Source organism: Erinaceus europaeus, chromosome 18 (assembly GCF_950295315.1).
Source record: "Erinaceus europaeus chromosome 18, mEriEur2.1, whole genome shotgun sequence".
Lineage (NCBI taxonomy): Eukaryota > Metazoa > Chordata > Mammalia > Eulipotyphla > Erinaceidae > Erinaceus > Erinaceus europaeus.
This window is the reverse complement of record NC_080179.1, coordinates 4419389-4447306: the sequence shown is the minus strand read 5'-3', so window position 1 is coordinate 4447306 and position 27918 is coordinate 4419389. Positions and strand designations below refer to the sequence as shown.

Sequence of the window (27918 nt, the reverse complement as noted above, 5' to 3'; positions counted from 1 at the left end):
AGCAGGGACTCGCGTGCGCTCCCCGGCAGGTGGGTCTGGGGTCGGGGCCGGGGGTCGGGGGCGCCTGGAGCAGGGACTCGCGTGCTCTCCCAGGGCAGGCGGGTCTGGGGTCTGGGGCCGGGGGTCGGGGGCGCCTGGAGCAGGGACTGGCGTGCTCTCCCCGGGCAGGTGGGTCTGGGGTCTGGGTTCTGGGGCCGGGGGTCGGGGGCGCCTGGAGCAGGGACTGGCGTGCTCTCCCCGGGCAGGTGGGTCTGGGGTCTGGGGCCAGGGGTCGGGGGCGCCTGGAGCAGGGACTCGCGTGCTCTCCCCGGGCAGGTGGGTCTGGGGTCTGGGGCCGGGGGTCGGGGGCACCTGGAGCAGGGACTCGCGTGCTCTCCCCGGGCAGGTGGGTCTGGGGTCTGGGGTCGGGGCCAGAGGTCGGGGCGCCTGGAGCAGGGACTCGCGTGCTCTCCCAGGGCAGGTGGATCTGGGGTCTGGGGCCGGGGGTCGGGGGCGCCTGGAGCAGGGACTCGCGTGCTCTCCCGGGGCAGGTGGATCTGGGTCTGGGGCCGGGGGCGCCTGGAGCAGGGACTGGCGTGCTCTCCCCGGGCAGGTGGGGTCTGGGGCCAGGGGTCGGGGGCGCCTGGAGCAGGGACTCGCGTGCTCTCCCCGGGCAGGTGGGTCTGGGGTCTGGGGTCGGGGCCAGAGGTCGGGGCGCCTGGAGCAGGGACTCGCGTGCTCTCCCAGGGCAGGTGGGTCTGGGGTCTGGGGTCGGGGCCAGAGGTCGGGGGCGCCTGGAGCAGGGGCTCGGGTGCTCTTCCCCGGCAGGTGAGTCTGGGGTCTGGGTCAGGGTCGGGGAGGGGGGCCTGGAGCAGGGGCTCGGGTGCGCTCCTGGAGCAGCTGAGTCAGACCCCAGAGGCTGGGGGTTCCGGGGGTGCCCCCTGTACTGCCCGGCCTGCGGTCACCCTGGGGTTTGGCGGTTCCATTGGCTCTCTGCAGGGAAGTAGGTGGGAGAGAGCGAGAAAATTTTGATGAGCAAATAGCTTTCTGTTGGATTTTATTGGAAAACGTCCTGAACCTGTCTCGTGGCAAATCGAATGGCTCCTCAGGAGTGGCCCTGCTTCTACAGGAGCTGCCAAGCGCCCTTGGAATTTTTTTTTTTTTTTTTTTTTTTGCTTTCGGAGATGCTGCTTCTTAGTGTCCATAGCTGCTGGCCGCCCTGGGTGGAAGGAACTGTATTTAGACAAGTCTTACCTCCTTGCTTTGCATTCTCAAATTTTTTCTTTATTATTATTATTGTTGTTGTTGTTGTTATTGGATCGAGACAGAAATTGAGAGGGTAGGGGAGACAGAGACAGAGAAAGAAAGACACCCGCAGCCCTGCTTCACCACTCGCGACCGAGTGGACCGGGCCGTAACCGGGTTCTTGTACACAGTAACTTGTGCGCTCAGCCAGGTGCGCCACCACCCGGCCCCTAACTTTTTTTTATCGTCATCTTTATTTAGTACATAGAGACAGCCAGGAATCGAGAGGGAAGGGGGAGATTGGGAGAGAGACAGGCCTGCAGCCCTGCTTCACCGTCATCGCCAAGCTTTCCCCCTGCAGGTGGGGACTTGTGGGCTTGAACCCAGGTCCTTACACATTGTAACATGTGCGCTCAACCAGGTGTGTCACTACTTGGCCTCATTCTTTAAATTTTTCAAAATACAGAAAACAGCCTTGCGACATGAATTTGCAAGATAGGCACAGTTAGTTGTACCCAGAGTAGTAGGTGGGAAAGATTCGATCAAATGAACATGAAAGAAAATGTCTAGCTATTTAATGCATCCTTGAAGAGCAAGCAGACACACCCAGAATGTGTACTTTGGAGAGTCTCCAATTTGAAGTCTAAGTTGAAAAATAAATCCATTTATTAATGAGAGAGAACCAAAGCATCACCTTAGTATATGTGGTGCCAGGGAGCTAACTCAGGAAGGCTAGCAAGTCCGTTACACCAGCTGCTGGTCAATCTTACCAGCCATTGTAAATCTACAGTTACGTAGAAGAAACCAAGGTTTGGATTGGATAATGTGTGAGTGGTGTTTGCTTCAGTAGGACAGTAAGTTCAGGCTGGATGTACAGACTGCTAAATGCAGCAAACATGTTGAATGAAACATTTTCGGACCTTCACCTGTGACTCCCGGCATTGGAGCCAGAGAAGCCTGACCATAGTCGAATGATAAAAATAATCCACTGAACAAACCCCTGACTTGAACAGTTAAGTGTCCTCATTTTTTGCCTTTTTAAAATTTATTTTATAGGACAGAAAAGTAAAAGGGGAGAGGAAGAGAGAGAGGCCAGCTGGTGGCCACCTGGTTTAGTGAACACATTACATTGCACAAGGACCAGAGTTCAAGCCTCCAGTCGCCACCTGCAGGGGGAAGGCTTCACAGGTGGTGAGTCAATTGATGCTGCAGGTGTCTCTCTCTCCTCTCTCTCCTCCTTCCTCCTTCCTTTCTGGCTGCCTCTATCCAATAAATAAATAAAGATTTTTTTAAAAAGCCTGCCCAAGTGACATGACAGAATCTAAGAATTTGGATATATGTTTCTTGGATGGAGAGAGAGAAATCCAGGAGGAAAAGGGAGATAGAGAGGCAGAGAGAAAGAGACTTGCAGTATTGCTTCACCGCTGGATACCACATTCACTCTACCAAATGCGCCACTACCCAGCGCCAGAATTATGATTTCTTACCGTAATGTTCAAGAAGTGTATTTTAGAGGTCGGGTGGTAGGTAGCGCAGCGGGTTAAGCGCACGTGGCGCAAAGCGCAAGGACCGGTGTAAGGATCCCAGTTCGAGCCCCGGCTCCCCACCTGCAGGGGAGTCGCTTCACAGGCGGTGAAGCAGGTCTGCAGGTGTCTGTCTTTCTCTCCCCCTCTCTGTCTTCCCCTCCTCTCTCGGTTTCTCTCTGTCCTATCCAACAACGAACGACATCAACAACAATAATGACCACAGCAAGGCTACAACAAGGGCAACAAAAGAGGGGGGGAAGGCCTCCAGGAGCAGTGGATTCATGGTTCAGGCACTGAGCCCCCAGCAATAACCCTAAAGGCAAAAAAAAGTGTATTTTAGGTCATGTACTTTATTTTTCATTATGGAAATAAATAGTAAGGGCCAATAAATGACTATTTTTTGGTAGAGAACTCCTTCCAGTCATGTTTTCTTAGTTATAGTACTAAATTTTACATAAGGAATAACCCCTTGCAGATTAATTTTGGGGCAAGAAAATCCTTCTAGACACATTTATCTCTAATGGAATGAAAATCCTTTCATTAACTTACAGCCTTCTCTCTGTGTTGCGAGGAGATGGAGAAAATGTAGCCTATGTCCTGCTCTTAGGGGGCCTGCAAACTCAGAGTCATCGTGGACAGAGTGAGGACTTAGGTGGAAGCTTCAAGCCTAGACTATTGCATGTAAACATACAGTCTAAGTACTAAAACCTAGACTGATTGCTCTGAAAATTCAGCTTTAAGAAAAAATAGCCTGGTCCCTGACCTTTCAACCTGATTCTTCTTCTAGCGTTTGCCCTTCTTCCGTAGCCAGTCAACGGCGTCAGGTTGAGCCTGATGTAAAGTTTCGAGACCTCCTTTGAATCTGGAGAGGTGGCAGTCGTTGACTATGTGGGTCATAGTCTGTCTGGAGCCTCAGGGGCAGTTCGGGTCATCTCTGGCTCCCCAGTGGTAGAACATAGCGGCGCACCGGCCATGGCCTGTTCGATAGCGATTGAGGAGGGCTCAATCATAACGTGCCAGGTCAAAGCCGGGTTGACGCTTGCAGGGGTCTGTGATGAGGTGTTTGTTCTTGACCTCAGCTGACTGCCAACTCTGTTTCCAAGAGACTGGAACAGAGAAGTTCAGTGATGTTCATGCCCTACTCTGACCTCTTTATTCAGTAAGCATGTTTTTATTATTGACTAAGTAGGTGGTGAATATCAAAGTTTTTTAATTATGCATTTTAACCTTTAGAAATGGTAATAAAGTTTATGCAGAATTTACCACTTTAACTGTGTTATTCACTGTTATTAAGTGCATTCTAGCTGTTACACAATTGCCACCATTACCCATTTACAGAGCGTTTATTATTATTATTTCAAACCGATACTCTGTGATACTAAGCAATCCTTATTCCCAGACCCTGGGAATTACCACTGAATTTTCTGTCTTTATAAGTGTGACTATTCTGTGTATCTCAAGTAAGGCTAATCATGCAGTATTTGTTCCTTTGAGTCTGGCTTTTATCACAGTGCAATATTTACAGGTTGTTATAGCACACTGGTAGCATGTGTTAGAACTCTGTTACGCGTAAAGTAGACATCAGAGACAATTTTCAAACTGGAACAGACCATAGAAATCATCCCAGCTAAGGTCTCGGTACCTTCCTTTCTTTACAAATACAAGGAAAACAAGTCCCTGAGAATTTAAGAGGCTTGTTGTCTAAAAGTCAAGCAGAGTGTGAAAGCAACTCTCCCATGGCTGAAAATAGATCTTTCTATCATACAACTTGACTCATTTAGTGAACAAAAAAAAGTGTTAGGTGAGTTTGGTACCTAAAGGAGGTGTTAAAAAAAATAAGGTCAGAAGATAAAACAACTCAAAAATGTCATGTAAAAAAAAAACAACAAAAAACCAAGCATTCACATTCAACTTGAATGAACTTGAAAGATTGATAAGACTCTAAAAACTTTGGTTGGGTATGTAGATCTCTGGTAAGTTTTTATGCATTGCAGATAGGAGGCCCTACGTTTAATCTCAGCATGAGTGTTCCCCTCCCCCCCCATTTTGATGAACAGTTATCAAACTATAAGTAATATTCTACTGAAAAATATCCTGTAACCCATACATCTCTTATCTTTATGCAGAAAGTATTTATTCCTGGCCAGGGATGTGCTTCTGTGGTTCATACAACTCATACTTCCCATGTGGTAAACCCATTTGATTATTGTTTCCTAAGATAGTTACACTGAATCTTCTGGTTATTTTATATTCTATGTAATTTCATGTTTCATTTGTGACATCTGAGCTATTCAGAAAACATCTGTTAGCATAAAAAAAATCAAAGTTGGACTATTGTAGATAGACATATACAATTGAAACACAGAACAATAGCGAAAGGAACAGTGTTTCTATTTAATGAAAGTGTTTATAACTGGAGAAGAGGATAAAAAATAACCGATGTTAAAGTGTTTCTTTCATTTATTATTAAATTATTAAAGAATTATTTATTTGATAGAAAAATTGAGAGAGGAGAAAAAGGTAGAAATGGGGGGGTTCCCCTAGCATTTTAATTTTTGTCACAAAGTCCCAGGTTCAATCCTCCACACCACCATTACCCAGAGCTGAGCAGTGCTCTGGTAAAAAATAAATAAATAGGGAGTCGGGCGGTAGCACAGTGGGTTAAGCACATGTCATGCAAAGCCCAAGGACCAGCGTAAGGATCCTAGTTCAAGCCCCCGGCTCCCCACCTGCAGGGGAGTCTCGCTTCACAGGCGGTGAAGCGGGTCTGCAGGTGTCTGTCTTTCTTTCCCCCTCTCTGTCTTCCCCTCCTCTCTCCATTTCTCTCTGTCCTATCCAACAATGATGACATCAATAACAACAACAACAATGAAAAACAAGGGCAACAAAAGAGAAAATAATAAATACAAAAAATTTAGTAAATAAATAAACAAAATTAAAAATAAATCAATCGAGTCTTCTACTATGCTTTGGTGGACCTGCATCCATTTCACAAGCCCTCTTTCCAGGGCAACTTCCACTTTCCAAACTGCCCCTTGATTCAGCCTCTAAATGTCAGGCAACAGTAAGGGAGAAGAACAAGGTGTGTGTGTTAATAACTGTGTGTAAGTTAATAACTGTGTGTAAGTTAATAACTGTGTGTAAGTAAGGTGTGTGTGTTAATAACTGTGAGGGCCACCACATAAAAGCACCCAATTGCCAGTCCTCAGAGAACCAGTGAAAAGATGAATTCAACATTTGAATTCAGGATTCGGGGTTCAAAAGGGGAGACATCGGGGGCTAGGTGGTGGTGCACCTGGTTAAGTACACATTGTACCAAGCATAAGGACCAGGTTTGAGCCCCCGGCTCTCCACCTGCAAGGGGAATGCTTCACAAGCTGTGCAGCAGGTCTGCAGGTGTCTGTCTTTATCTCTCTATCTCTCCCTCCCTCCTCTCTCAATTTCTCTTTGTCCTGTTCTATAAAATAGAAAAAATGGTCGCCATGAGCAATGGATTCATAGTACCAGCACTGAACTCCAGTGATAACCCTGGAGCCAAAAAAAAAGAGAGAGGGGGGTCGGGCGGTAGCGCAGTGGGTTAAGCGCAGGTGGCACAAAGCACAAGGACCAGCGTAAGGATCCCGGTTCGAGCCCCCGGCTCCCCACCTGCAGGGGAGTCGCTTCACAGGCGGTGAAGCAGGTCTGCAGGTGTCTGTCTTTCTCTCCCCCTCTCTGTCTTCCCCTCCTCTCTCCATTTCTCTCTGTCCTATCCAACAACGAATTGCGTCAACAAGGGCAATAATAATAACCACAACGAAGCTACAACAAGGGCAACAAAAGGGGGGAAAAAATGGCCTCCAGGAGCGGTGGATTCATGGTGCAGGCACCGAGCCCAGCAATAACCCTGGAGGAGGAAAAATTAAAAAAAAAATAAATTAATTAAAAAAAGAGAGAGAGAGAGAGAGAGAGGCATTGTATAATGGGAAAAAATGCAGGCTCAGTGAAAGTAGTGGATTATCTGCAGGAAGAAGGAACACATCACCGGAAATACTCTGACCCACTTGCCTGCTCATTAGAGAGCAGACCTGGCTGGGTGACGGCATGATCTCCGCCAGCACATTTCCGTCCCTGTGAGCAACAAAAGGGAATGTCCAGCATTGTGGCAAGTGGGCGGCTCACAGGAGAATGGACTCGCTTGACCCAAAAAATACAGAACATCCTAAAAATACAGAACATCCTAAAAAAAACTCGCTTGATCCAAAAAAAAAACCAGAACAGACAAAATAGAACAACCACCTCCACCTCCTCCCTGCCCCCTGACAGAATGGCTCTCTTGTGTCTTCCTTCCATGAGGCTAGCAAGTCTGACCTACATGAAGAACGACATTCTGGGTCATTCAGAGAATTACAAGTAGCTCCCAGCCCTTTGCAGTTAAATGAACTAGTATTTTTTTTCTTTTTAGAAATGATTTCAGTGACCCTTATGAAATTGCCAGTCTCTCTATTTTCTCAAGACACATGACTGCTTTCTGTAAAGTCGACTGTCATAGAGATGCTGCTGTTCGTTACCTTCTGTCTGCAAGGGTCTGAGCTGAGTCTTCTTAAAAAAAAAAAAAAAAACAATCATTTGATCTTCACGATTTCCCTTCAAGGCTAATATTACCTTCATCCTACAGGGGAGGAGAGAGACTCAGAGAGGGAAGGAAATTAGCAGAGCCATGGCTGGAGTCCAAGTGAATCTAATTTCAGAGCCTGTGTATTTTCCACTGTACTCTTTTTCACTTATGACATATGTGTAGGTTACTCAACTATGATTTTTTTTTTTTTTTAGTCAGGCCATTCTTGTACTTAGTTGATTAAGCGTCATTTATAAGATTGTGAGATCACAGGGTGTAGCTCTGTGTCCCCACGCTCTCAGCAGTGGTTCACTGTGGTTCTCACAAAGTGTTAAGAGACAGTCTGTTCACCCTTGATCTAGTTTTTCCAAGCCATTTCTTATTTGTGGCTGATAGTGGTTTACAAAATGGTAGCTGAAGAGGCTGGGTGGTGGCGCAGCTGGTTAAGTGCACACATTACAGTACACAAGAACTCGAGTTCAAGCCCCTAGTCCCCATCTGCAGGGGGAACGCTGCACGAGTGGTGAAGCTGGGCTACAGGTGTCTCTCTTCCTCTCTCCTACTTCCCTCTCAGTTTCTGGCTGTTTCTATCCAATAAATAAATAAAAAAATAACTTTAAAAAGATCATAAGATGACAAGGCACAGTTTCACACCACCAGAGTTCTGTGCTACAACCCATGCCAACAATACCCGCTGTAGTTCTCACAAAGTTTGAGACAGTTTGTTCACTTCTGGTGTGTGTGTGTGTGTGTGTGTGTGTGTGTGTGAAAGTTCATTTGTTTCAGTTCTCTAGCTTTCTTTTTTCAAATTTTTTTATATTTATTTGCCCTTTTGTTGCCCTTTTTTTTTATTGTTGTTGTAGTTACTATTGTTGTTGTTACTGATGTCATTGTTGGACAGGACAGAGAGAAATGGAGAGAGGAGGGGAAGACAGAGAGAGGCAGAGAAAGACAGACACCTGCAGACCTGCTTCACCACCTGTGAAGCGACTCCCCTGCAGGTGGGGAGCCGGGGGCTCGAACCGGGATCCTTATGCCGGTCCTTGCGCTTTACACACACACACACACACACACACACACACACACACACACACACACACACACACACACACACACACACACACACGCTAACTGACAAATAGTGAGTACCTGGTAAACATTAAGCCCACATTAAGACGATCTGTGCCTTTGCATCTCCGTATCTGGTAGCAGAACCATCCCACCTGTGTGCTTCCTGCGAGACAGATGTCACCAGATGCCCACACCCTTCCGTACCTGGTAGTCACAAGCAGCTGAAAGAACAGCAACTACTGAGTCTCAGTCTGTATTGTTACTGAAGATGCTGGCAACATTCAGATTCCAGGGCCCGGATGGTGGCTCACTGACTTGAGTGCACGTGCACATGTTATCATACACAGAGACCCGGGTTCAAGCCCTCCGTCCCCACCTGTAGGGGGCTTCACGGGTGGAGCAGTGCTGCACTCTCTGTCTCCCATTTTCATCCTTGTTTTGGTCTCCAGTCCATAAACGAATAAATAACATTTTAAAAATTCTGTTCTGGCTCACTGAAATGGAAGGGAGTCCAGGAATCTGTCCAAAGTTTTAGTAGGGACCTTAAATAAATCTGATGCCGGTGGTTCTTAGAACTTCTGGTCAGAAATACTGACTGTTGGCACAGGAGGTGGCACAGTGGGTAAGGAGTCAGCACTCAGGCGTGGGATCCTGCCTTGGTCCTCGGCATTGCATGTGCCAGACTGATGCCCCGGCTCTCCACTTTTTTTTCTCTTCCCCCTCCCTTTTATTTTTTTTGGGGAAAGAAATACTCAATAAAAGTATTTTATTTTAACCTTAATGTTATCAAAAAATGGCATCTGTCATGATTTACTGATTGGTAGTCTCTAATAATTTTCATTTACAGTGTTTGGATAAAATTAACTTAGGTCGCTAATCAGCGTGAGGATCTTTTAAGCATCTATAAGAGAGAATTTCCCTGAGTACTAACAGTACCTATTGATGGATCTAAAGAAACCCCCTGTTGGGTGTAACCCTCAGTCTCCTCACAGGCATGTTATTTAAAGTTGAGTCATTCAAGATGAGGTTGAATTTCCCAACATTCCCTTCAGGGGTGTAGCCTGTCTGTGGAAACTGAATTGAGAACAGATGGAGAGAAATGTGGAGGCAACTTGGGGCAACCTAGAGCATGGTGACTTGTCTCCCTTGGAGGAGTTCAGCCCTCAATGATCCATTTGGCCCGGGAGATGATAATTCATTCGAGAGAATTGCATCTAGGTGGTGGCATCTGTGAGAGATTATTTTTGTGGCCTAGACCACAGAGGCGGGGGGGGGGGGGCATAATGGGTTTTGACAGGATAACTGGAGGGAAGTCTAGTTAAAAACTCAAGTTGGAGACTTGGCCTGCATGCTGGCCAAAGAGCCATATTGTCTCCTGGGATCAAAATAGTGACTATAATTGAATTCAGGGATAGTATTAGAACTGAACAATGTGCTTATTGTCTTCAGATAAATGCCTAAAATCTGAGCATCTGTTAATTACAGGATGCCAGTGTACAGCTGATGTCTCTCTGTGGTCAACATGTAGAAACTCATCAGGGCTAAGCTGACACACTTCTTCCATGAGGGAATGGAGTGTGCACATGCATGACAGGGCGGTGTATTTCTGGAGCCTGTGGCCTGTGGAATAGCTCATCTGGGTGCTGTGAGGCATAATAATAAGGGAGCGGGGGACAGGCAGTGGCGCAGTGGGATAAGCGCATGTGGCGCAAAGCGCAAGGACCGGTGTAAGGATCCCTGTTCGAGCCCCTGGCTCCCCACCTGCAGGGGAGTCACTTCACAGGTGGTGAAGCAGGTCTGCAGGTGTCTGTCTTTCTCTCCCCCTCTCTGTCTTCCCCTCCTCTCTCCATTTCTCTCTGTCCTATCCAACAACGACAACATCAATAACCACAACAATGTTAAACAACAAGGGCAACAAAAAAGGGAAAGTAAATAAATATTTTAAATAATAATAATAATAAGGGAGCTTTCTTGATTAGCAAACACTGTACAGTGGTACAGTTTTTCTTTTCAGGCAAGAAAATGGTTGGCTTTAGCAGAGCTGAGTACAACAGACAGTGACATTGTTTATCTAGGAAGCTTTGGAATCGGCCTCCTTTATATGCTACATGTGCTTTTTTATATAGGACAGAGAGACATTGAGGGGGAGATAGAGAGTGGACGAGAAAGATAGACACCTGCAGAACTGCTTCACTTATGATCCCCGCAGGTGGGGAGGTGGGGGCTCGAACCGGGACCCTTGTGCTTCATACTACGTGCGCTTAACCCGCTGTGCCACTGCCACCCCCCTCATGATGCTTTTAAGATGAAAAGCTGTAGGGCTGTGAGAGTTCACCTAGTAGAATGCACACCCCGCTGTGTGTGAGGCACTTGGTTTGAGCCTACATGAAGCCATCATGAGCTGTGAACTCCACGGGTGATGGAATGGTGCTGTGGTGGCTCTCTGTCACTCTCGTTTTCTCTTCTTTTTATTATCTTTATTTATTTACTGACTAGAGACAGCCTGAAATCAAGAGGAAGAAGGAGACAGAGAGAGGGAGAGAGACAGAGAGACACCTGCAACTTTGCTTCACCACTCTCAAAGTTTTCCTCCTGCAGGTGGGGACTGGGGGCTTGAACCTGGGTTCTTGTGCACTGTAATGTGTGTGCTTCATTGGGTGTGCCACCACCTGGTCCCCTGGAACCTCAGTTTTATGGGGGTTTTTTTTTTTCCTTGGTATTTAGGTTCAAGCCCACTGAAGCGAATCTTTGAGTCTTTCATTCAGGACACTCAAGCATGAGGTCCCATTTCAGTCCCAGGTGGCATATGTATGAGAATGATATTCTGGTTCTTTCTCCCTCTCTCTCTCTCCTCTCTCTCTTATCTCTTATTAATAAATAAAATATTTTTAAAGTGTATGATGAAGGATGAAGGATAGAATTGAACTTTAATGGCAAACTTAATGCAGCACATATTCACACCTGAATCTTTTTCTTAATTTTTTAAATTTATTTTTTATTGGGGGATTAATGTTTTACAGTTGACAATAAATGCAGTAGTTTGTACATGCATAACATTTCTCAGTTTTCCACTCAACAATACAACCCCCACAAGGTCCTCCTCTGTCATCATGTTCCAGGGTCTGAACTCCCAGTACCCCCCACCCCAGTCTTACTTTGGTGCAATACACCAACTCCAGTCCAAGTTCTGTTTAGTGTTTTTTCTTCTGATCTTGTTTTGCAACTTCTGTCTGTGAGTGAGAACATCCCATATTCATCCTTCTGTTTCAGACTTACTTCACTTAACATGATTTCTTCAAGCTCCATCCCAGATGAGCTGAAAACGGTGAAGTCACCATTTTTACTAGCTGAGTAGTATTCCATTGTGTATATATACCACAACTTGCTCAGCCACTCATCTGTTGTTGGATACCTGGGTGGCTTCCAGGTTTTGGCTATCACAAATTGTGCTGCTAAGAACATGTGTGTACACAGATCTCTTTGGATGGGTGTGTTGGGTTCCTTAGGATATATCCCCAGGAGAGGAATTGCAGGGTCATAGGGTAGGTCCATTTCTAGCCTTCTGAGAGTTCTCCAGACTGCTCTCCACAGGGCACACCTGAATCTTAAAGTAATTAAAATTCAGTTAAAAAAATTTTTTTTGTCTTATGGTGAAGGAATATGTTTCATTGTTGTTATTTTTGCCTTTTATTACTATTCAGCTCGAGCCTGTTTTCAAGGTGTGGTTGATATATATGTATTTTTTTCTAGCAAATTTAAGGCGAATAAAGCAAGACAGTTCACAGTTGACTCTGCTGCATTGACATCTTCATAACTGTACTGATTCCCAGCCTCCTGGAGTCCGTTCAGGGAACTTTGAAAAAGAGAAACTAAGGGGCCAGATGATGGTGCACACATGTTACAATGAGCAAAGACCCAGGTTTGAGCCCCTGGTCCGCACCTACGGGGGGAAAGCTTTGAGAGTGGTGAAGCAGGGCTGCAGGTGTCTCTCTGCCTCTGCCTCTCTCCCTCTCTATCTCCCCATCCCTCTCAATTTCTGGATGTGTCTATCTAATTAATAAAGACTGTAATAAAAAATTAAGGCCACTTCAAAAAAATAATAAAATGAGGGGGCCGGGTGGTGGTGCACCAGGTTAAGCATGCATGAGAAGCACAAGGACTGGCTCAAGGATCCCGGTTCGAGCCCCTGGCTCCCCACCTGCAGGGGATCAATTCACAAGTAGTGAAGCAGGTCTGCAGGTGTCTGTCTTTTTCTCCCCCTCTATCTTCTCCTTCTCTCTCCATTTCTCTCTGTCCTATCAACAACAACAACAGTGGGGAAAAATACAAAAAAATCAAATAAAAAGCAGAAGCGTGCTGTCTAGTTTGATAGTAAATAGCCTGGACTTCTGGGTATCAAGTCTGAGCCTTGCCGTTTGCTCTTGTGTAACCCTGAAGAGGTTACTTAACCTCTCTCAACTTCAATTTCCTTGACAATTAAGCAGGCCAGACAGCTTCTCAAAACTCTGACAGCAATGGGATAGGAACTATTAAAGATCTCAATGGAAGGTAGCTACTGTGGGTAAAGTGAGAAGGGTTTCCCTGATGGCCAGCTAGACCCAATATAAAGGTAGGTAATGCAGCACTCTTAGAAGCCAGAATATCTGCAAGTCTCAGCAAGTTGCAGGTGCTGCTTCATTGTATTAGGCAAACTCTGTGACATACAAGAGCAGCACAGGTGTGTGCGTGCGTTTTCTCTCTTTAATGGAAAAGTGATCAGATCACTAGAGTTGCACATCCACAAGTACCCTGTTAAGTCTTGCAGAACAAAACACTGCTTGTTGGTGCAGTGCTCAGTACTTTAGAACATTGCCTTCGATGGTAGATAGACCCCCACCCCCACTTACTTTAACCTCCCCCCCCCCCAGGATGAAGGAAGGAGCACTATCTCAACATTGCCCGCGAGCGTGCGAGACTATCCCAAGGTCATTACAAAAACGTGGTTCTTCTTTGTCAAGTGTGTCTAGCTGCGTGTCTATCCCAAAGTCTCTAAGAGAATGTAGGTTTCACAAAAGAACTTTCTTTCTCTTGGGCATTCAGTTCTTTGCACAGTGGATTTTGGAGGCTCCCACATATATTTTAAGATGTGCAGTCTTCCACGCTGAGGCTATGAACGTGACAAACGCTAGCTGTTCGCCACGCTAAGCAGGTGAACTACCAGAGCGGCTGTTGGCAGTGTGGGAAGAAGCAATCTGACATCACTCTGCTCTGCTCTCTCTTCTCCAGCTGGAGACACAGAGGCTGGGTGCCGGTCCCACCGGCGGTAGCAGCTGAGCAGCAAGATTTCAAAATGTCAGAAATTCTCCGAGAGCTGTTGCGAGTCTCTGAAAAAGCCGCCAACATCGCCCGGGCTTGTAGGCAGCAGGAAGCCCTCTTCCAGCTGCTGATAGAAGAGAAGAGAGGGGGAGAGAAGAACAAGAAGTTTGCAGTCGACTTCAAGACCCTGGCGGACGTGCTGGTCCAGGAAGTTATAAAACAGAATATGGAGAACAAGGTAAGAAAGGCCACAGCCAAGGGAACTGCAAACTATTTGCCCCTGTGGTTTTCCCTTCTGTCCCTTCCTCTCCCCACCCCCTTTCGAATACTAACACCCTGGATTCATATAAACAACACGGGTCTCCCCCTGTTTTGATTACAGTGCTACTAAAATGTCCACTGCAGAAAATATTTTTAAATGTATTAAAAGCAAATAAGGAAAATTTAAAAAAAAAAAATCACATTTCCAGCAACTAGAAAGAAACATCTTGAATTGGCTGGCATAGAACTTTTTATTTTTTTTAAAGAGTTTTCTGTTTAATAAAAAAATTGTATATTCTCATGTGGTCATGGAGGTGGCGCAGTGGATAAAGCACTGGACCCTCAAGCATGAGGTCCTGAGTTCAATCCCCAGCAGCACATGTACCAGAGTGATGTCTGGTTCATTCTCTCTTTCCTCTTATCTTTCTCATAAATAAAATATTTTTTTTAGAAAATGCATATTCTGGGAGTCGGGCTGTAGCACAGCAGGTTAAGCGCAGGAGGTGCAAAGCACAAGGACCTGCTTAAGTATCCTGGTTCGAGCCCCCGGCTTCCCACCTGCAGGGGAGTCACTTCACAGGCGGTGAAGCAGGTCTGCAGGTGTCTGTCTTTCTCTCCCCCCTTTCTGTCTTCCCTTCCTCTCTCCATTTCTCTCTGTCCTGTCCAACAACAACAACATCAATAATAACTACAACAATAAAACAACAAGGGCAACAAAAGGAAAGTAAATATTAAAAAGTTTTTTAAAAATGCATATTCTCTGGGGGAGGGAGGAATCCTTAATCCCATCACTAGAGAAAGTCGTACCTATGTTTTGCTAAATATTGTTGGCTTTTGCGTGTGTGTGTGTGTGTGTGTGTGTGTTTGTGAGTAGTACATGCTTTAAATCAGCAGAAATTGATTTTATTTTATTTTTTTTAACCAGAGCGCTGCTCAACTCTGGTTTATGGTGATGGAGGGGGACTGAACCTGGGACTTCAGAGCCTCAGGCATGACAGTCTGTTTGCATAACCATTATGCTATCTACCCTCACCCTGTTAGCAGAAAATAAAAGTTTTACCACCTTTTTTAAAATTTGTTTAACTCCCACCATTTTGTTGTAATCATATTTTAGTGGTTGTCTTGTGTATGGACGTGTAGAGTCTTGGAGACTCAAAGTTCTCCTTTGTTTTAATTGAAAAGCTGTTTACAGCAATCAGTGATTGTAATTCTAGTTCTCTTAAGTTGGAGGGCTGGAGGGTGGGAAGAGAAGCTGTTTATAAGTAGTTCTAACTAACAGTGGCATGGGTGGGGTAGGTAGCATAATGGTTGTGCAAACAGACTCTCATGCCTGAGACTCCAAAGTCCCTGGTTCAATCCCCCCTGCACCACCATAAGTTAGAGGTGAGCAGTATTCTGGTAAAAAAAAAAAAAAAAGTACTTAAAAAAGAATTTTAAGAAAAAGGAAATATTAACTATACTCCAGACCACTTTCCCATCTGATTTGAACACTGATACTGCATTTCTGTTGCAGAGGATTAAACCTGGGACTCTTTGGAGCCTCAGGTCTGTTTGCATAACCATTATGAAGAGAGTCAGAGAGTCACGGTGGCAGCCCACAGGCCTTGGGACTCTGCAGCATGCATCTCTGTAACTCCAGCCTCTGGAGCCTTCCCTGAAGGGGTTGGGGTTGGCACACAATCGAGTGACCTGACTATTTCCTGCGGCCTCCGAGAACTGCACCTGGCTAGTGGCCTTCACACGAAGCTACTGTCATCAAGGTCTAACACATTCTTGATGTCTCCCACACCTTGAAAGTCATCGGTGCTTTGACCATTGCTCCTCTCGTTTACCTAAAGGCATCGCTGATATTCCTGTTCCTTTTGATGTCTTTCTCAATAAATACTCTGCCTGGAGTTTGGGTCCAGCACAGCTGACACTCTCCCATCTAGAGATGTCTGGGTGCTGTCCCTCCAGACTCTTGGAGTAAACTAAGAAGTGACAGAAGTTATTTTCTCTCAACTCTTAGAGTGCCAGATTTAAAGATTTGTTTTATTTATTTCACAAGGTAGAATTTCACAAGAGAGATAAGTGGATTCTTGATCAGAGGAAAAAGGACTAAGTGATTGTTGAAATTTCTACAGGCTATACTTCTCATACCCTACATCCTCTGGGTTAAAATAAAAAAATAAAAACAAACAGTGAAACGAGTATTTCTGTAACTGAGAGAAAAATCTATCCAAAAAAGATTTATTAGTTGTTTCTTTTTAAAATTTCTTTATTTCCTTTTGTTGCCCTTGTTTTATTGTTATAGTTATTATTGTTGTTGTTATTGATGTTGTCATTGTTGGATAGGACAGAGAGAAATGGAGAGAGGAGGGGAAGACAGAGAGGGGGAGAGAAAGATAGACACCTGCAGACCTGCTTCACCGCCTGTGAAGCGACTCCCCTGCAGGTGGGGAGCCGGGGGCTTGAACCGGCATCATTACTCCAGTCCTTGTGCTTTGCAAAACTTGCGCTTAACCCACTGCACTACTGCCCAACTCCCTAGTTGTTTCTTAATATGAGAGAGAGAGAGAAAAAAAAAAAAAAAAAAACAAGAGCATCACTGCCATATGTGATACCAGGGACAGCTCTCAGGACCTCAAGCTCCAGCCACTACACCGCCAACTAGGCCATGAGAGAGCATTCTTAGCTTCATTTTTAATTCAGTTTTAATGTATAAATTATTTTTAAAACAAAACCTTTTTTGTTATGTTTATTAATTTATTGGATAGAGACAGTCATAAATTGAGAGAAAGGGAGAGAGAGGAAGAGAGAGAGAGAGAAAGAGAGAGACCTGCAACCCTACTTCACTCGTGACAGTTTTCCTCTGCAGGTACGGACTGGGGCCTTGAACTGGGGTCCTTGTGCATTGTAATGTACACAATTACAATTAACCAGGTGCGCCACCACCCAGCTGTTGTAACTTAAAAAGGGGTTTGGGGGGAGCTAGGGCACGTAAAAGGATTTGTAGCGGGGAACTGGGAACTGCTTTAAACAATACAAGGTTTATTAGTATGAAAGAGGTAAAAGGCAAAATAAGCACTGATCATCAGGGGTTGAGAGTACGCCAGGTCCATAAAGTCTGAGTATAGTTATCAAAAGTTGAGTCCCATAAGAGAAACAATTATCAGCTGAGGTAAAGGCTGCTCATGGCTGTACAGGGGTCTAAAAGTTTACCGGCCAGCAGAGTCACACGTGTGCAGTTCCCAGGAGAAGTGGCCATGACGGCTACCTGGGGCACGTCCTTCGAGATGCTTCTGACCAGGAGAAGCAGCAGCAGCCAAAGAGGGCGCCCTGCTCCCAGTCCCTGCTTTACACCTTCCCTTCTCTGAAGCACCTCCTCAGGCTGACGACACTCGTGTGCTAATAGTCCCAAACTCCTGTTGGGGTCACAACACCCAACCCCATATTTAGTTTAGCAGCAAAGTATTTATTTCTGTGTATTGTGTTTTAGCCTGAAGGCTAGTGATGCCTCCAAAAGGTAGAAGACATACCTGGCAGTGTATGTTTTGGCCATGCTGAGACCTTGTACAGGTGTGGTCTCGCCGCTCCTGAGCCTACTTTGTCTTTCAGATAGTGACACACGGAGAGAGAGGGCAGAGATTCCACATTATCTGCTTTCTCTCCAGTCTCAAGTGCTAGGTCAGTAATATCAACTACAAGAGGAATTTTTGGAGCAACAGTTTAAAACATCTCCGTTGTAAATACTCTAGTTCTTCGGCTCTTCAGAGGGATTGTTGAGGGACAGGAAGTTCCTGGAGAGGGCACTGCCTGGAACACATATTCCCCGGGCACACCTGCATACCTGGGGGAGGAGGGGGGAACTGCTGCCAGCAAATGGGAGTGGTGACAGGTGTGGCTTGGCAAGGTGGAGGCGAGGCTTGAGCCTTCTCGTAAGCTAGACCTGTGGGCATAGCTTGACTCTGGGCTGGGTGAGTCCGGGGTGGACATTTAAGAGCTCTGAGAGGCTTCTCTCTCTCTCTCTCTCTCTCTGTCATTCTCCCAGCAACATGTGAGTAAGAGCTCTGCGACTTATCTCCCTCTCTTTCTCCCCATCTTACTCCCGCTCCCCCCCCTCTCTCTGCCTAACATGCGAAGGTTCTCACTTTTCCTGAGTAAAGTTTAAAATTCCTGAAAATCATGCTTTCTCCTCCATTCTTTATTTTTTTAATATTTTATTTTATTTATTTATTCCCTTTTGTTGCCCTTGTTTTATTGTTGTAGTTATTATTGTTGTTGTTGTCGTTGTTGGATAGGACAGAGAGAAATGGAGAGAGGAGGGGAAGACAGAGAGGGGGAGAGAAAGACAGACACCTGCAGACCTGCTTCACCACCCGTGAAGCGACTCCCCTGCAGGTGGGGAGCCGGGGTTCGAACCGGGATCCTTAGGCCGGTCCTTGTGCTTTGCGCCACCTGCGCTTAACCCGCTGCGCTACAGCCAGACTCCCCCTCCTCCATTCTTTATTGAGATTATGCGAGACAGACTTCTAAGTGATGGGAACAAAGGGCCAGTCAGTCACCCTCGGTACAGGGAGAATGGCCTCAAGTACTTCCGCAAACGGAACAGGACATAAGGAGACAGGTTGTATCATGACTTGGACTTTGTAGAAGACTGTAGGGACAGGAACATTTCAGAAGATGTAGCACGGAACCAAGATGACTTCATTTCATATGCTTGAACTCATTTCTGGAACTGGAAATTTCGGAATGCCAGATCTGTTGGGCTGTTGAAAAAATCATGATGTACTTTTCTACATTTTTCAATGAAAAAAAAAAAAAGATTGTGTCATGACTTTTTACACAACCGAATAATTGTGCTATTTAATGTGACACTCAAATGAAAATCTGTTCAGAACTGAAGTTGTATGTAGCTGTTGTTGTTTCTTATACTCTGAATTGTTCAGTTTCCAGGCTTGGGAGACAAAGTTTTTGGAGAAGAGTCTAATGAGTTTACTAATGAATTGGGTAAGTGTAAAAATCTTAATATAATTTTGTGACTTAATTATCATGTGGCCTTTGAGTGTTCAAATAAATGGATGTTTGGGAGCCTTTCAGACAAACAGTGTAGTGTATTAAAAGCACATGAAATCTGTGTTCAATACTCCCAGAATATTGCATCTTTAAATCTTTTTTAATTTATTCATTTATTATTGGATAGAGACAGAAATTGAGAGGGGAGGGAGAGAGAAAGAGAGAGAGAGACAAACACCTGCAGTCCTACTTCACCATTTGTGAAGCTTTCCCCTTGCAGGTGGGGACCAGGGGCTTGAACCTGGGTCCTTGCACACTGTAATGTGTGCACTTAACTAGGTGCACCACCACCTGGCCCTTGTGTCATTTAAATCTTAGAGTATCTAGCAAGTCCACATGGAATATTTTACATGTAAATCATTAATATTTAAGTAATGTATGACTTCCCTTTGGGGAAAGTTGCACAATTATTTGGGGTTTAATGGAAGTTACAGATGCCTTCAGGTATAAGATCTACACAGCTGTGCTCCAGCCTGAGGTGGAAGCCTATTCATGGGCCCCTGAAAGAGTTCAATTACAGAAGCCAGAACTCCCACCTTCTACATTCCCCCCCCACACACACCCAGAATACTGGTCCATACCCCCAGAGGTGGAGTAATGTTAGGGGAGGATGGCCAAAGGGCTCCAAACTCTAATTATATCAGTACCCCAAGACCCAGAGAGAGAAGATTTAAAAAAAAGGACATTCCGAAGTAGTAATAGGCATGGGTGTAACTTAGAAAGGAAGGGAAGATAGGACCATAGGAAAAAAAATGGGCAAATATGGGAGTCGGGCGGTGGCGCAGTGGGTTAAGCGCACGTGGCGCAAAGCGCAGGGACCGGCGTAAGGGCGTAAGGATCCCGGTTCGAGCCCCCGGCTCCCCACCTGCAGGGGAGTCGCTTCATGGGTGGTGAAGCAGGTCTGCAGGTGTCTATCTTTCTCTCCCCTCTCTCTCTGTCTTCCCCTCCTCTCTCCGTTTCTCTCTGTCCTATCCAACAACAAAGCAACGTCAACAATGGCAATAATAACCGCAACGAGGCTCCAACAACTAGGGCAACAAAAAGGGGGAAAAATGGCCTCCAGGAGCGGTGGATTCATGGTGCAGACACCGAGCCCAGCAATAACCCTGGAGGAAAAAAAAAAAAAAGGGCAAATATATATAGTTACAGATAGTAGTAGATATAATAGTCAACCCTTATGTTTGACCTTGGGAGAACCACTGCAGTTTACAGTGGAGGGAATGGGGACACAGAACTCTGATGGTGGGAACGGTGTGGAATTATACCCCGTCATCTCATAATTTTGTAAATCAATATTAAATCACAATAATAATAATGTAGAGAAAGCCCACTGCTGAAATACCATTTCATCTTGAGCAAACCACCCCGGTTCTCTGTTCTCAGAGCCTCCGTAAAGGGAGTTGGACTAATTGCAAGGTTTTGTTGTACCAAGTTTTAAGTCTTTAGTTTCCTGTGGGTCAGACTCTCCTTTGAGGGGCCCCTGTGTTCCTTGTGGTATGCATATGAAGATCATAATCTCTCTGAGTCTTTGCAGAGAAATACATTCGTTTCAGTTTGTAGCAGTTTTTGATTAACAGACAACTAAAGTAGTGAACTTTAAACACTGACAAATGATCAAGCATTTGAAGGCATCTTTACAACAGAAAAAGGAAAATTCTGGATTAACTCTAGAAATGTCTTCTTTCTATGCTGTGTATTAAGATGCGGTTACTTCTATGACAGTGAGGATTGTTACCAAGGGGATTGCTGGGGCTTGGTGCCTGCTTAATGAATCCACTGTCCTGGTAGCCTTTTTCTTTATATATGTGTAATGTATATATTATGTATATACTATATATATGGAGGAGAGAGAGAGAAGTCAAGGGAGGAGACAGGGAGAGAGAGAGAGACACCTGCAGCTTCTCATGAAGCTCCTCTTCCTGCAGATGGAGTGCAGGGTCTTGAACTTGGGTCCTTGCACGTTCACTTAAAATTCTTAAGGCTCAAACATTCCTGTCTCTGATAAACTCATAAGAAATTTTGCATTTCAGATCCCATGTTTGGCTACTTCATAAGGACTCATTGAATTTATAGAATCATAAGGGCAAAAGGCACCCTCCACGCATTTTCCCAAAAGCCGAAGGAAAGACTGGGATTGGCAGGTTGAAGGGACAGAGAAATGTGGAGGAAGAAATAGTGGGCTGGTGATGAAGTTGAGTGTAGACAAGGAGGATTAGAAGAGGCGTTTGGCTTTCTTTCCTTCAGTGTCCCTCACTGTTCATATAAAGTGCTCGAGTGACCGCTGCAAGGCCATTATCTTGGACAGTCCAGTGGGTGACTCTGATCATTATTTGAATGATTTTTAAAATCATTAAAAATTTTTTAAATCGTTTTTAAAATGTGTGGTGTAGACACATTGTCAGCTTTTGCTGCCCTCTCCCTGTTTCTTTTTGTTTGTGTGTTTTGTTCCCTGAAACTCTTTGAAATGTAATGGCTTTTAGTTTGTCTTTCCTCTAGGGGAAAAGGTGATCCTAAGACTGTGTGCAACAGAGGAAGAAACAGTGGAGCTTCTTAGCAAAGTCCTTAATGGTAACAAGTTGGCGTCAGAAGCATTAGCCAGTGTTGTTCATCAAGATGTTACCCTTTCGGACCCAACACTGGATTCTGTAGAGGTCAGCATCCCACAGGACATTCTGGGAATCTGGGTGGATCCCATAGGTAAGTATAGGAGAATGTGTCTGGCGGGGTGGGTGGGGGGGGACCTTGGACAAATAAATGTTACTGTGTGTATGGTTCAGCACTCTTATAATTCTTCATACTTTGTATATCTTAAAATGACCAATGAAGAGTTGAGTTATACGTGTTACCATAGCAGCATGTGTACTTCCGAGAGCTGTGTGTAAAGGTTTGCTTCTGCTTGTTGGTGACAGAGGCACTGCACAGGTCAAACAAAATATAGCTGAGTAGGGTGCCCTAGCACTCAGCCTCGGAGCCCTGCGTAAACTCACTCGTGTTTTTGGCATGCTGAATGAACCATGGCATATAGTTCGTTGTTTTTAAAAGAGTAGATCTTATCTCAGTGAGACGACTACTATAATGCTCTGAGTCAGTTTTCAGAGAGTTTTCTCACTCACCCTTCTATCATGTCCTACCACTATGTCTACTGAGCAGGCCAACTCTCCCACTCCTACCCACCCATCCCTACGTTAATACAGCTTCACGGAAATGCCACTGATGAGGGAATTTCGGAATATCCTATTAGTAGATACATATGCAAACTAAGACTCTCTTCCCAAATCCTTGATCCTGTAAGGTTAAATCAGAATCGGTTGACGTTTCCGAGACACCAGGACCTCCTGTGTCTTCGTTCTGTGATAAGGTGACTTCTGTTTGATAGCACATTAGCCCAGCACTTTGTTAGCTGGTGTTGCCTCCCTAGATGTTGTCACTCATCTGCTGGTGTGCACATCACAGAGAGAAATTAAACTCCTTGCCTCCTTGTCCATGGGAGCTCCAATGATTTCTTCGCTGGTACCACCACCATTGGCATTTTCCAATGGTGGGACTTGTTTTCTATGTAGTGAGTGCGCTGGAGATTCCCTCCAGAAGCCATAATCACCATCTTTTTTTTTTTTTTCCTCCAGGGTTATTGCTGGGCTCGGTGCCTGCACCATGAATCCACCGCTCCTGGAGGCCATTTCCCCCCCCTTTTGTTGCCCTAGTTGTTGCAGCCTCGTTGTGGTTATTATTGCCATTGTTGACATTGCTTTGTTGTTGGATAGGACAGAGAAAAATGGAGAGAGGAGGGGAAGACAGAGAGAGAGGGGGAGAGAAAGATAGACACCTGCAGACCTGCTTCACCGCCCGTGAAGTGACTCCCCTGCAGGTGGGGAGCTGGGGGCTCGAACCGGGATCCTTACGCCACGTGCACTTAACCCACTGCGCCACCGCCCGACCCCCAGTCACCATCTTTTAAGTGCACCTGATACGTGCTGAATATTTGAGTGTGTGTGGCAGGTGAGATGCTATACCAGATGCCTTGGGAAGTGAAGGCATGTCCTCTCCCTTGAAGGGATCCCATGTAGATGGGAAGATAAAAACTCAATCAGCATGAAAGTGAAGCACCAGAGTCAAACAGCAGAGGGCAAGCTTGGTTCTGTGAGTCTAGCTAGACTGTTACAAGTGACTTGTAAGCAACGAAAACCAGCTCTGGAGGCTGGAGATTCTAGAGACACGGTGCTGGGCTGCGTAGGTGAGAGCCCCTTCCTGGCTCAGAATCAGTGTTTCTGGGTATGTCCTCCGCTGGGAAGGACTAGAGATCTCTTTGGAACCTCTTTTATAAGAGCACCAATCTTACCTAGTTTAACTACCTCCCAAAGGCACTTAATTTTTTATCCTTATTTATTGGAGAGAGACAGCAAGAAATCAAGAGGGTAAGGGGGAGATAGAGAGAGAGAGAGACACCTGCAGCCCTGCTTCACCACTCACAAAGCTTCCCCCTGCAGGTCGGGACTGGGGGCTTGAACCCAGGTCCTTGTGCATTGTAATATGGCCGCTCAGCCAGGTGCAGCACCATCTGCTCCCCCCCCCCCCCAAAGGCAGTAAATACTACCATCACCTTTGGTGAAATTAAGTCATGAGGGGAGATGCGATATTCAGAACATGACAGGCACCAAACTCGTAGAAGAGATAAATTAGGAGAGAATTTATTGATGTATTCGTTGTCTTCAAAATAACCTCTTGGACCAGGAGGTGGTACACCCAGTTAAGCACACACATAACAGTGCACAAGGACCTGGGATCGAGCCCCAGGCCCCCACCTGCAAGGGGAAAGCTTCAAAAGTGGTGAAACAGGGCTATAAGTGTCTCTCTATCTTCTCCTCCCAATTTCTGTCTCTGTCCAATAACAAATTACAATATCTTTTTTAAAAAATAAAATAAGCAAAACAGCCTCTCACTGGATCCAAACACCTGTACTTCATTTTTCAGATTCCACTTACCAATATATAAAAGGTTCTGCCGACACCAAATCCAACCAAGGCATCTTCCCCAGCGGACTGCAGTGTGTCACCATTTTAATTGGTGTCTATGACACACAGACAGGGGAGCCCTTGATGGGAGTCATCAACCAGCCTTTCACATCACAAGACTCAAGCACACGCAGGTAAAAGACGCGTCCTGTGGCTATACCGTGGCTTTTAGAATGCACAGCTGCGGCTCTGCTCACTGTGGAGACTTCCAGTCCATGCCACCCCAAGACTGGGTGCATTGCAGTGACCCTACGAAGTATCTGCAGGTCGGGACTTGAACCCATGAAATGCTCGACTCTTCCGCACCCCTTTCCTCCCTTGCCCTCCCTGGATGCCTGCGCAGAGAACAGAAGATGGCATGAAGCCAGCTGTGCTTAGAGGCTCTCTCCTGGGCATGGCAGAGTCCAGCTGCCTGCTGGCAACTTTTCTTTTCTCTCTTTCTTTCTTTCTTTTTTAAATTACAGTTGTTTGTTTTCACCACCAGGGTGATCACTGAGTCTTGGTGTCTGCCCAGTGAACCACAGCTCCCAGTGGCCATTTTTCTTTTGTTTGAGAGGAGAGAGAGAAATTGAGAGCTGAAGGCAGATTCAGGAGGACAGAGGAAGAGAGAATCCTGCAGCTGTGTTTCACTGCTTGTCAAGCGCCCCTTCTGGGGTGGGGGTGGGGTGGGGGGGAGACACCCTGAACCTGAGTTCTTGGTCATGATAATATGTATGCCTGACTGGGTACACCAACACTCAGCCTCTGAGATGCTTTTTAATTATTATGGACTATATATTTTTATTCAACCTTGACTTACTTCAGACAACTGAGAATTCTTTAATCTTTGTCATAAACTATATCCCTGGAATTTTGTCATTTTTTTCCTTTAACCCAAGGAAAAAGACAGTTAAAGCTGTAGTTCTGTTATCTTTAAAAAGTCATTAAAGGGGGCTGGGCAGCGGTGCACTTGGTTGAGCACACATTACAGTGCACAAGGACCTGGGTTCGAGCCCTTGGTCCCCACCTGCAGGGGGAAAGCTTCACAAGTGGCAAAGCAGGGCTGCAGGTGTCTCTCTGACTCTGTTTCTCTCTGTCTTCCTTCTCCTCTCAATTTCTGGCTGTTTGTATCCAATAAATTAAGATAAGAAAAAAATTTTAACTAAAAAAAAAAAAAAAGTCATTAAGGAGGCCGGGCAGTGGCACATTAAGTGCACATGGTGTGAAGTGCAAGGACCGGCGTAAGGATTCCAGTTCAAGCCCCCGGCTCCCCACCTGCGGGGGGGGGGGTCTCTTCACAGGTGGTGAAGCAGGTCTGCAGGGGTCTATCTTTCTCTCCCCCTCTCTGTCTTCCCCTCCTCTCTCCATTTCTCTCTGTCTTGTCCAAAAAAAAATGAGAAAAATGGCCACTAGGACAGTGGATTCCTAGTGTAGGCACCAAGCCCAAAGATAATTCTGGAGGCAAACATGTAATTAGCTACTAGGTGGTTCCACTCCTGTGGAATTTAGAGATCTTATACACATGAACTAAAAATAAAGAAAAGGAGAGAAAGAAAGAAGGTAAGAAAGAAAGAAAGAAAAAAGAAAAGGAAAAAGGGGGGGGAACCACATTAAAATTAATGAAGACTGAGTGAGATATAGCCCTGGCTTGGGAATGTTGGTGCCTAACAATATTCATGAAAGCCTTCAAATATGGAGTGAGACTGAGTCTGATGCAAGTTTTATCTTTGACCAGCCATGTGGACTAGAGCAAGCAATTCACGAACTCTGTGCCTCAGTTTACTTCTCTGCAAACAGTAAATCACCCAGCATATCTCGTTAGATTGATAAGAGATGGGTGTCGTTTCGACTGCCGTTGTTGCTGGGAAGGAATTTCTTGGTGTTCAAGTCAAAACCCAGCTAGCAGATGAAGGGAGGGAATAAGCCATCGAAAGAACAAAAACTTGTAGAACTGTGAAAGCTTTGCAGAGTGAGAGGAGTCTTGTCAATTTAACCTTTTCTCCCAGCTAAGCCTTAAATATTCCTAGAGGCTGGAAAGCCCACAGATTTCAGGGTAATCCTAGGTTTGATGTACAATTAGTGGCTTTTTCCCCCCTTTTTGCCTCTAGTGTAATCCCTGGGGCTCGGTGCCTGCACTGTGAATCTACTGCTCCTGGAGGCCATATTTTCCCTTTTGTTGCCCTTGTTGTTTATCGTTATTATTATTGTTGTCATTGCTATTGTTGTTGCTGGATAGAACAGAGAGAAATTGAGAAAGGAGGGTGAGACAGAGAGGGGGACAGAAATATAGACACCTGCAGACCTGCTTCACCACCTGTGAAGTGACCCCCCAGCAGGTGGGGAGCTGGGGGCTCGAACCAAGATCCTCATGCCTGTCCTTGCAATTCTCGCCATGTGCACTAATCCCACTGCGCTACCACCCAGCCCCCAATTGATGGCATTTTTAATCTGCAACAAACTTCAGCTTCCTAGAGATGAAAATTTTGTAAAAATAACTTAATGACTTGACATCCATTCCTAGGCTTAATGGCACTGAGTACATAATACATGTTTTAGCCTGTATAAATAAGTTGGAAAACAACAGAAATAAAAAGAAACAAACGGGATGGTGGTGGCGCACCTGGTTGAGCGCACATGTTACAGCGCACAAGGACCTGGGTTCAGGCCCCCGGTCCCCCCCTGCAGGGGGAAAGCTTTGTGAGTGGTGAAGCAGGGCTGCAGGTATCTCTCTATCTCTCTCCCTCTCTACCACCCCCTTCCCTCTCAATTTCTGGCTGCCTCTGTCCAATAAATAAAGATTAAAATTAAAAAGAGAGAGAGAAACAATGGGATAACCCACCTCTGTAAACTGAACGTTCTCTTCCACAGATGGAAAGGCCAGTACTATTGGGGCCTTTCTTATATGGGAACCAACGTCCACTCCCTTCAGTCCCCTGCCTCTAAGAGGAATGGCAGTGAGACGCAGAGCAACCCGACGGAGGCCGCCTCCCCCCATCAGTTTTCAGCTGTCATCAGCACCAGTGAGAAGGAGACCATCAAGGCGGCACTGTCCCAGGTGTGTGGAGACCGCATATTCCGGGCCGCTGGGGCCGGTTACAAAAGCCTGTGTGTCATCCAGGGCCTGGTCGACGTTTACATCTTCTCCGAAGACACCACGTTCAAGTGGGACTCCTGTGCGGCTCACGCCATCCTGCGGGCCATGGGAGGGGGCATGGTGGACCTGAGCGAGTGCTTGTCGAGGCCCGCAGAAGCCGGGCGAGGCTTGCCACAGCTGGCCTACCACGTGGAGAACGAGGGTGCTGCCGGTGTGGATAAGTGGGCCAACAAGGGAGGGCTGGTGGCCTACCGGTCCGGGAAACAGCTGGAGACATTCCTGAGCCTGCTCATCCAGAGCCTCCTCGCCCCGGCGGAGACGCAGACATAGCCAGACACAGAGCTGCGAAGCCACTCTCCGCGTCTCTTTGGGGGGTAGTCTCTGCTCAACATTCATCCATCTCTTTTGAGGACCTTTTTTTTTTTTCCCATTGTGTTCCTGATGTTAATCTCGACAAATAAATGGCATTCTTACAATAACGACATGGGTGTGGAGTTTTGAGGAGTGTGTGACTCGTTTCACTTGAGACACCTCAAAAACCAGATGAAGAAAACTGGAGGAAATCCTCTCTGCTGTTAAAACTCCTCTATCCACCCAATTGCTGAACTATTAGGGATGACAAGGAGAGTGTTAGGGCCAGGCAGTGGCGCACCTGGTTGAGCACACATGTTACAGTGTGCAAGGACCTGGGTTCAAGCCCCTGGTCCCCACCTGCAGGGGGAAAGCTTTGTGAGTGGTGAAGCAGGGCTGCAGGTGTCTCTTTGTCTCTCCCTCTCTCTCTCCTCCTACCCTCTCGATTTCTCTGTCTCT

At 45.9% G+C, this 27918-nt stretch overlaps 1 protein-coding gene across 3 annotated transcripts; it reads left to right on the top strand.

The window, feature by feature from the left end:
• Window positions 1–427: 427 nt before the first annotated feature.
• INPP1 (inositol polyphosphate-1-phosphatase) lies at window positions 428–27590 on the top strand. Of its 3 annotated transcripts, XM_060177591.1 has the most exons (6): window positions 428–530; window positions 13681–13948; window positions 18900–18960; window positions 21523–21723; window positions 23995–24169; window positions 26883–27590. In XM_060177591.1, exons 2-6 carry the CDS (start codon window positions 13745–13747, stop codon window positions 27436–27438), a joined length of 1197 nt encoding a protein of 398 aa, XP_060033574.1. In that variant the 5' UTR covers window positions 428–530; window positions 13681–13744; the 3' UTR covers window positions 27439–27590. The 3 variants fall into 3 exon arrangements, with proteins under 3 accessions (XP_060033574.1, XP_060033573.1, XP_060033575.1); XM_060177592.1 differs by lacking the exon at window positions 428–530 and having other exon boundaries at window positions 13811–13948; window positions 21507–21723; XM_060177590.1 differs by lacking the exons at window positions 428–530; window positions 18900–18960 and having other exon boundaries at window positions 21507–21723.
• Window positions 27591–27918: the final 328 nt, after the last annotated feature.

Coding starts and splice junctions, on each gene's coding strand:
- INPP1 (XM_060177591.1), top strand. CDS start 13,745: ATGTCAGAAATTCTCCGAGAGCTGTTGCGAGTCTCTGAAAAAGCCGCC. Junction 18,961..21,522: donor TGAGTTTACTAATGAATTGG/GTAAGTGTAAAA, acceptor TCTTTCCTCTAG/GGGAAAAGGTGATCCTAAGA. Junction 21,724..23,994: donor AATCTGGGTGGATCCCATAG/GTAAGTATAGGA, acceptor TTCATTTTTCAG/ATTCCACTTACCAATATATA.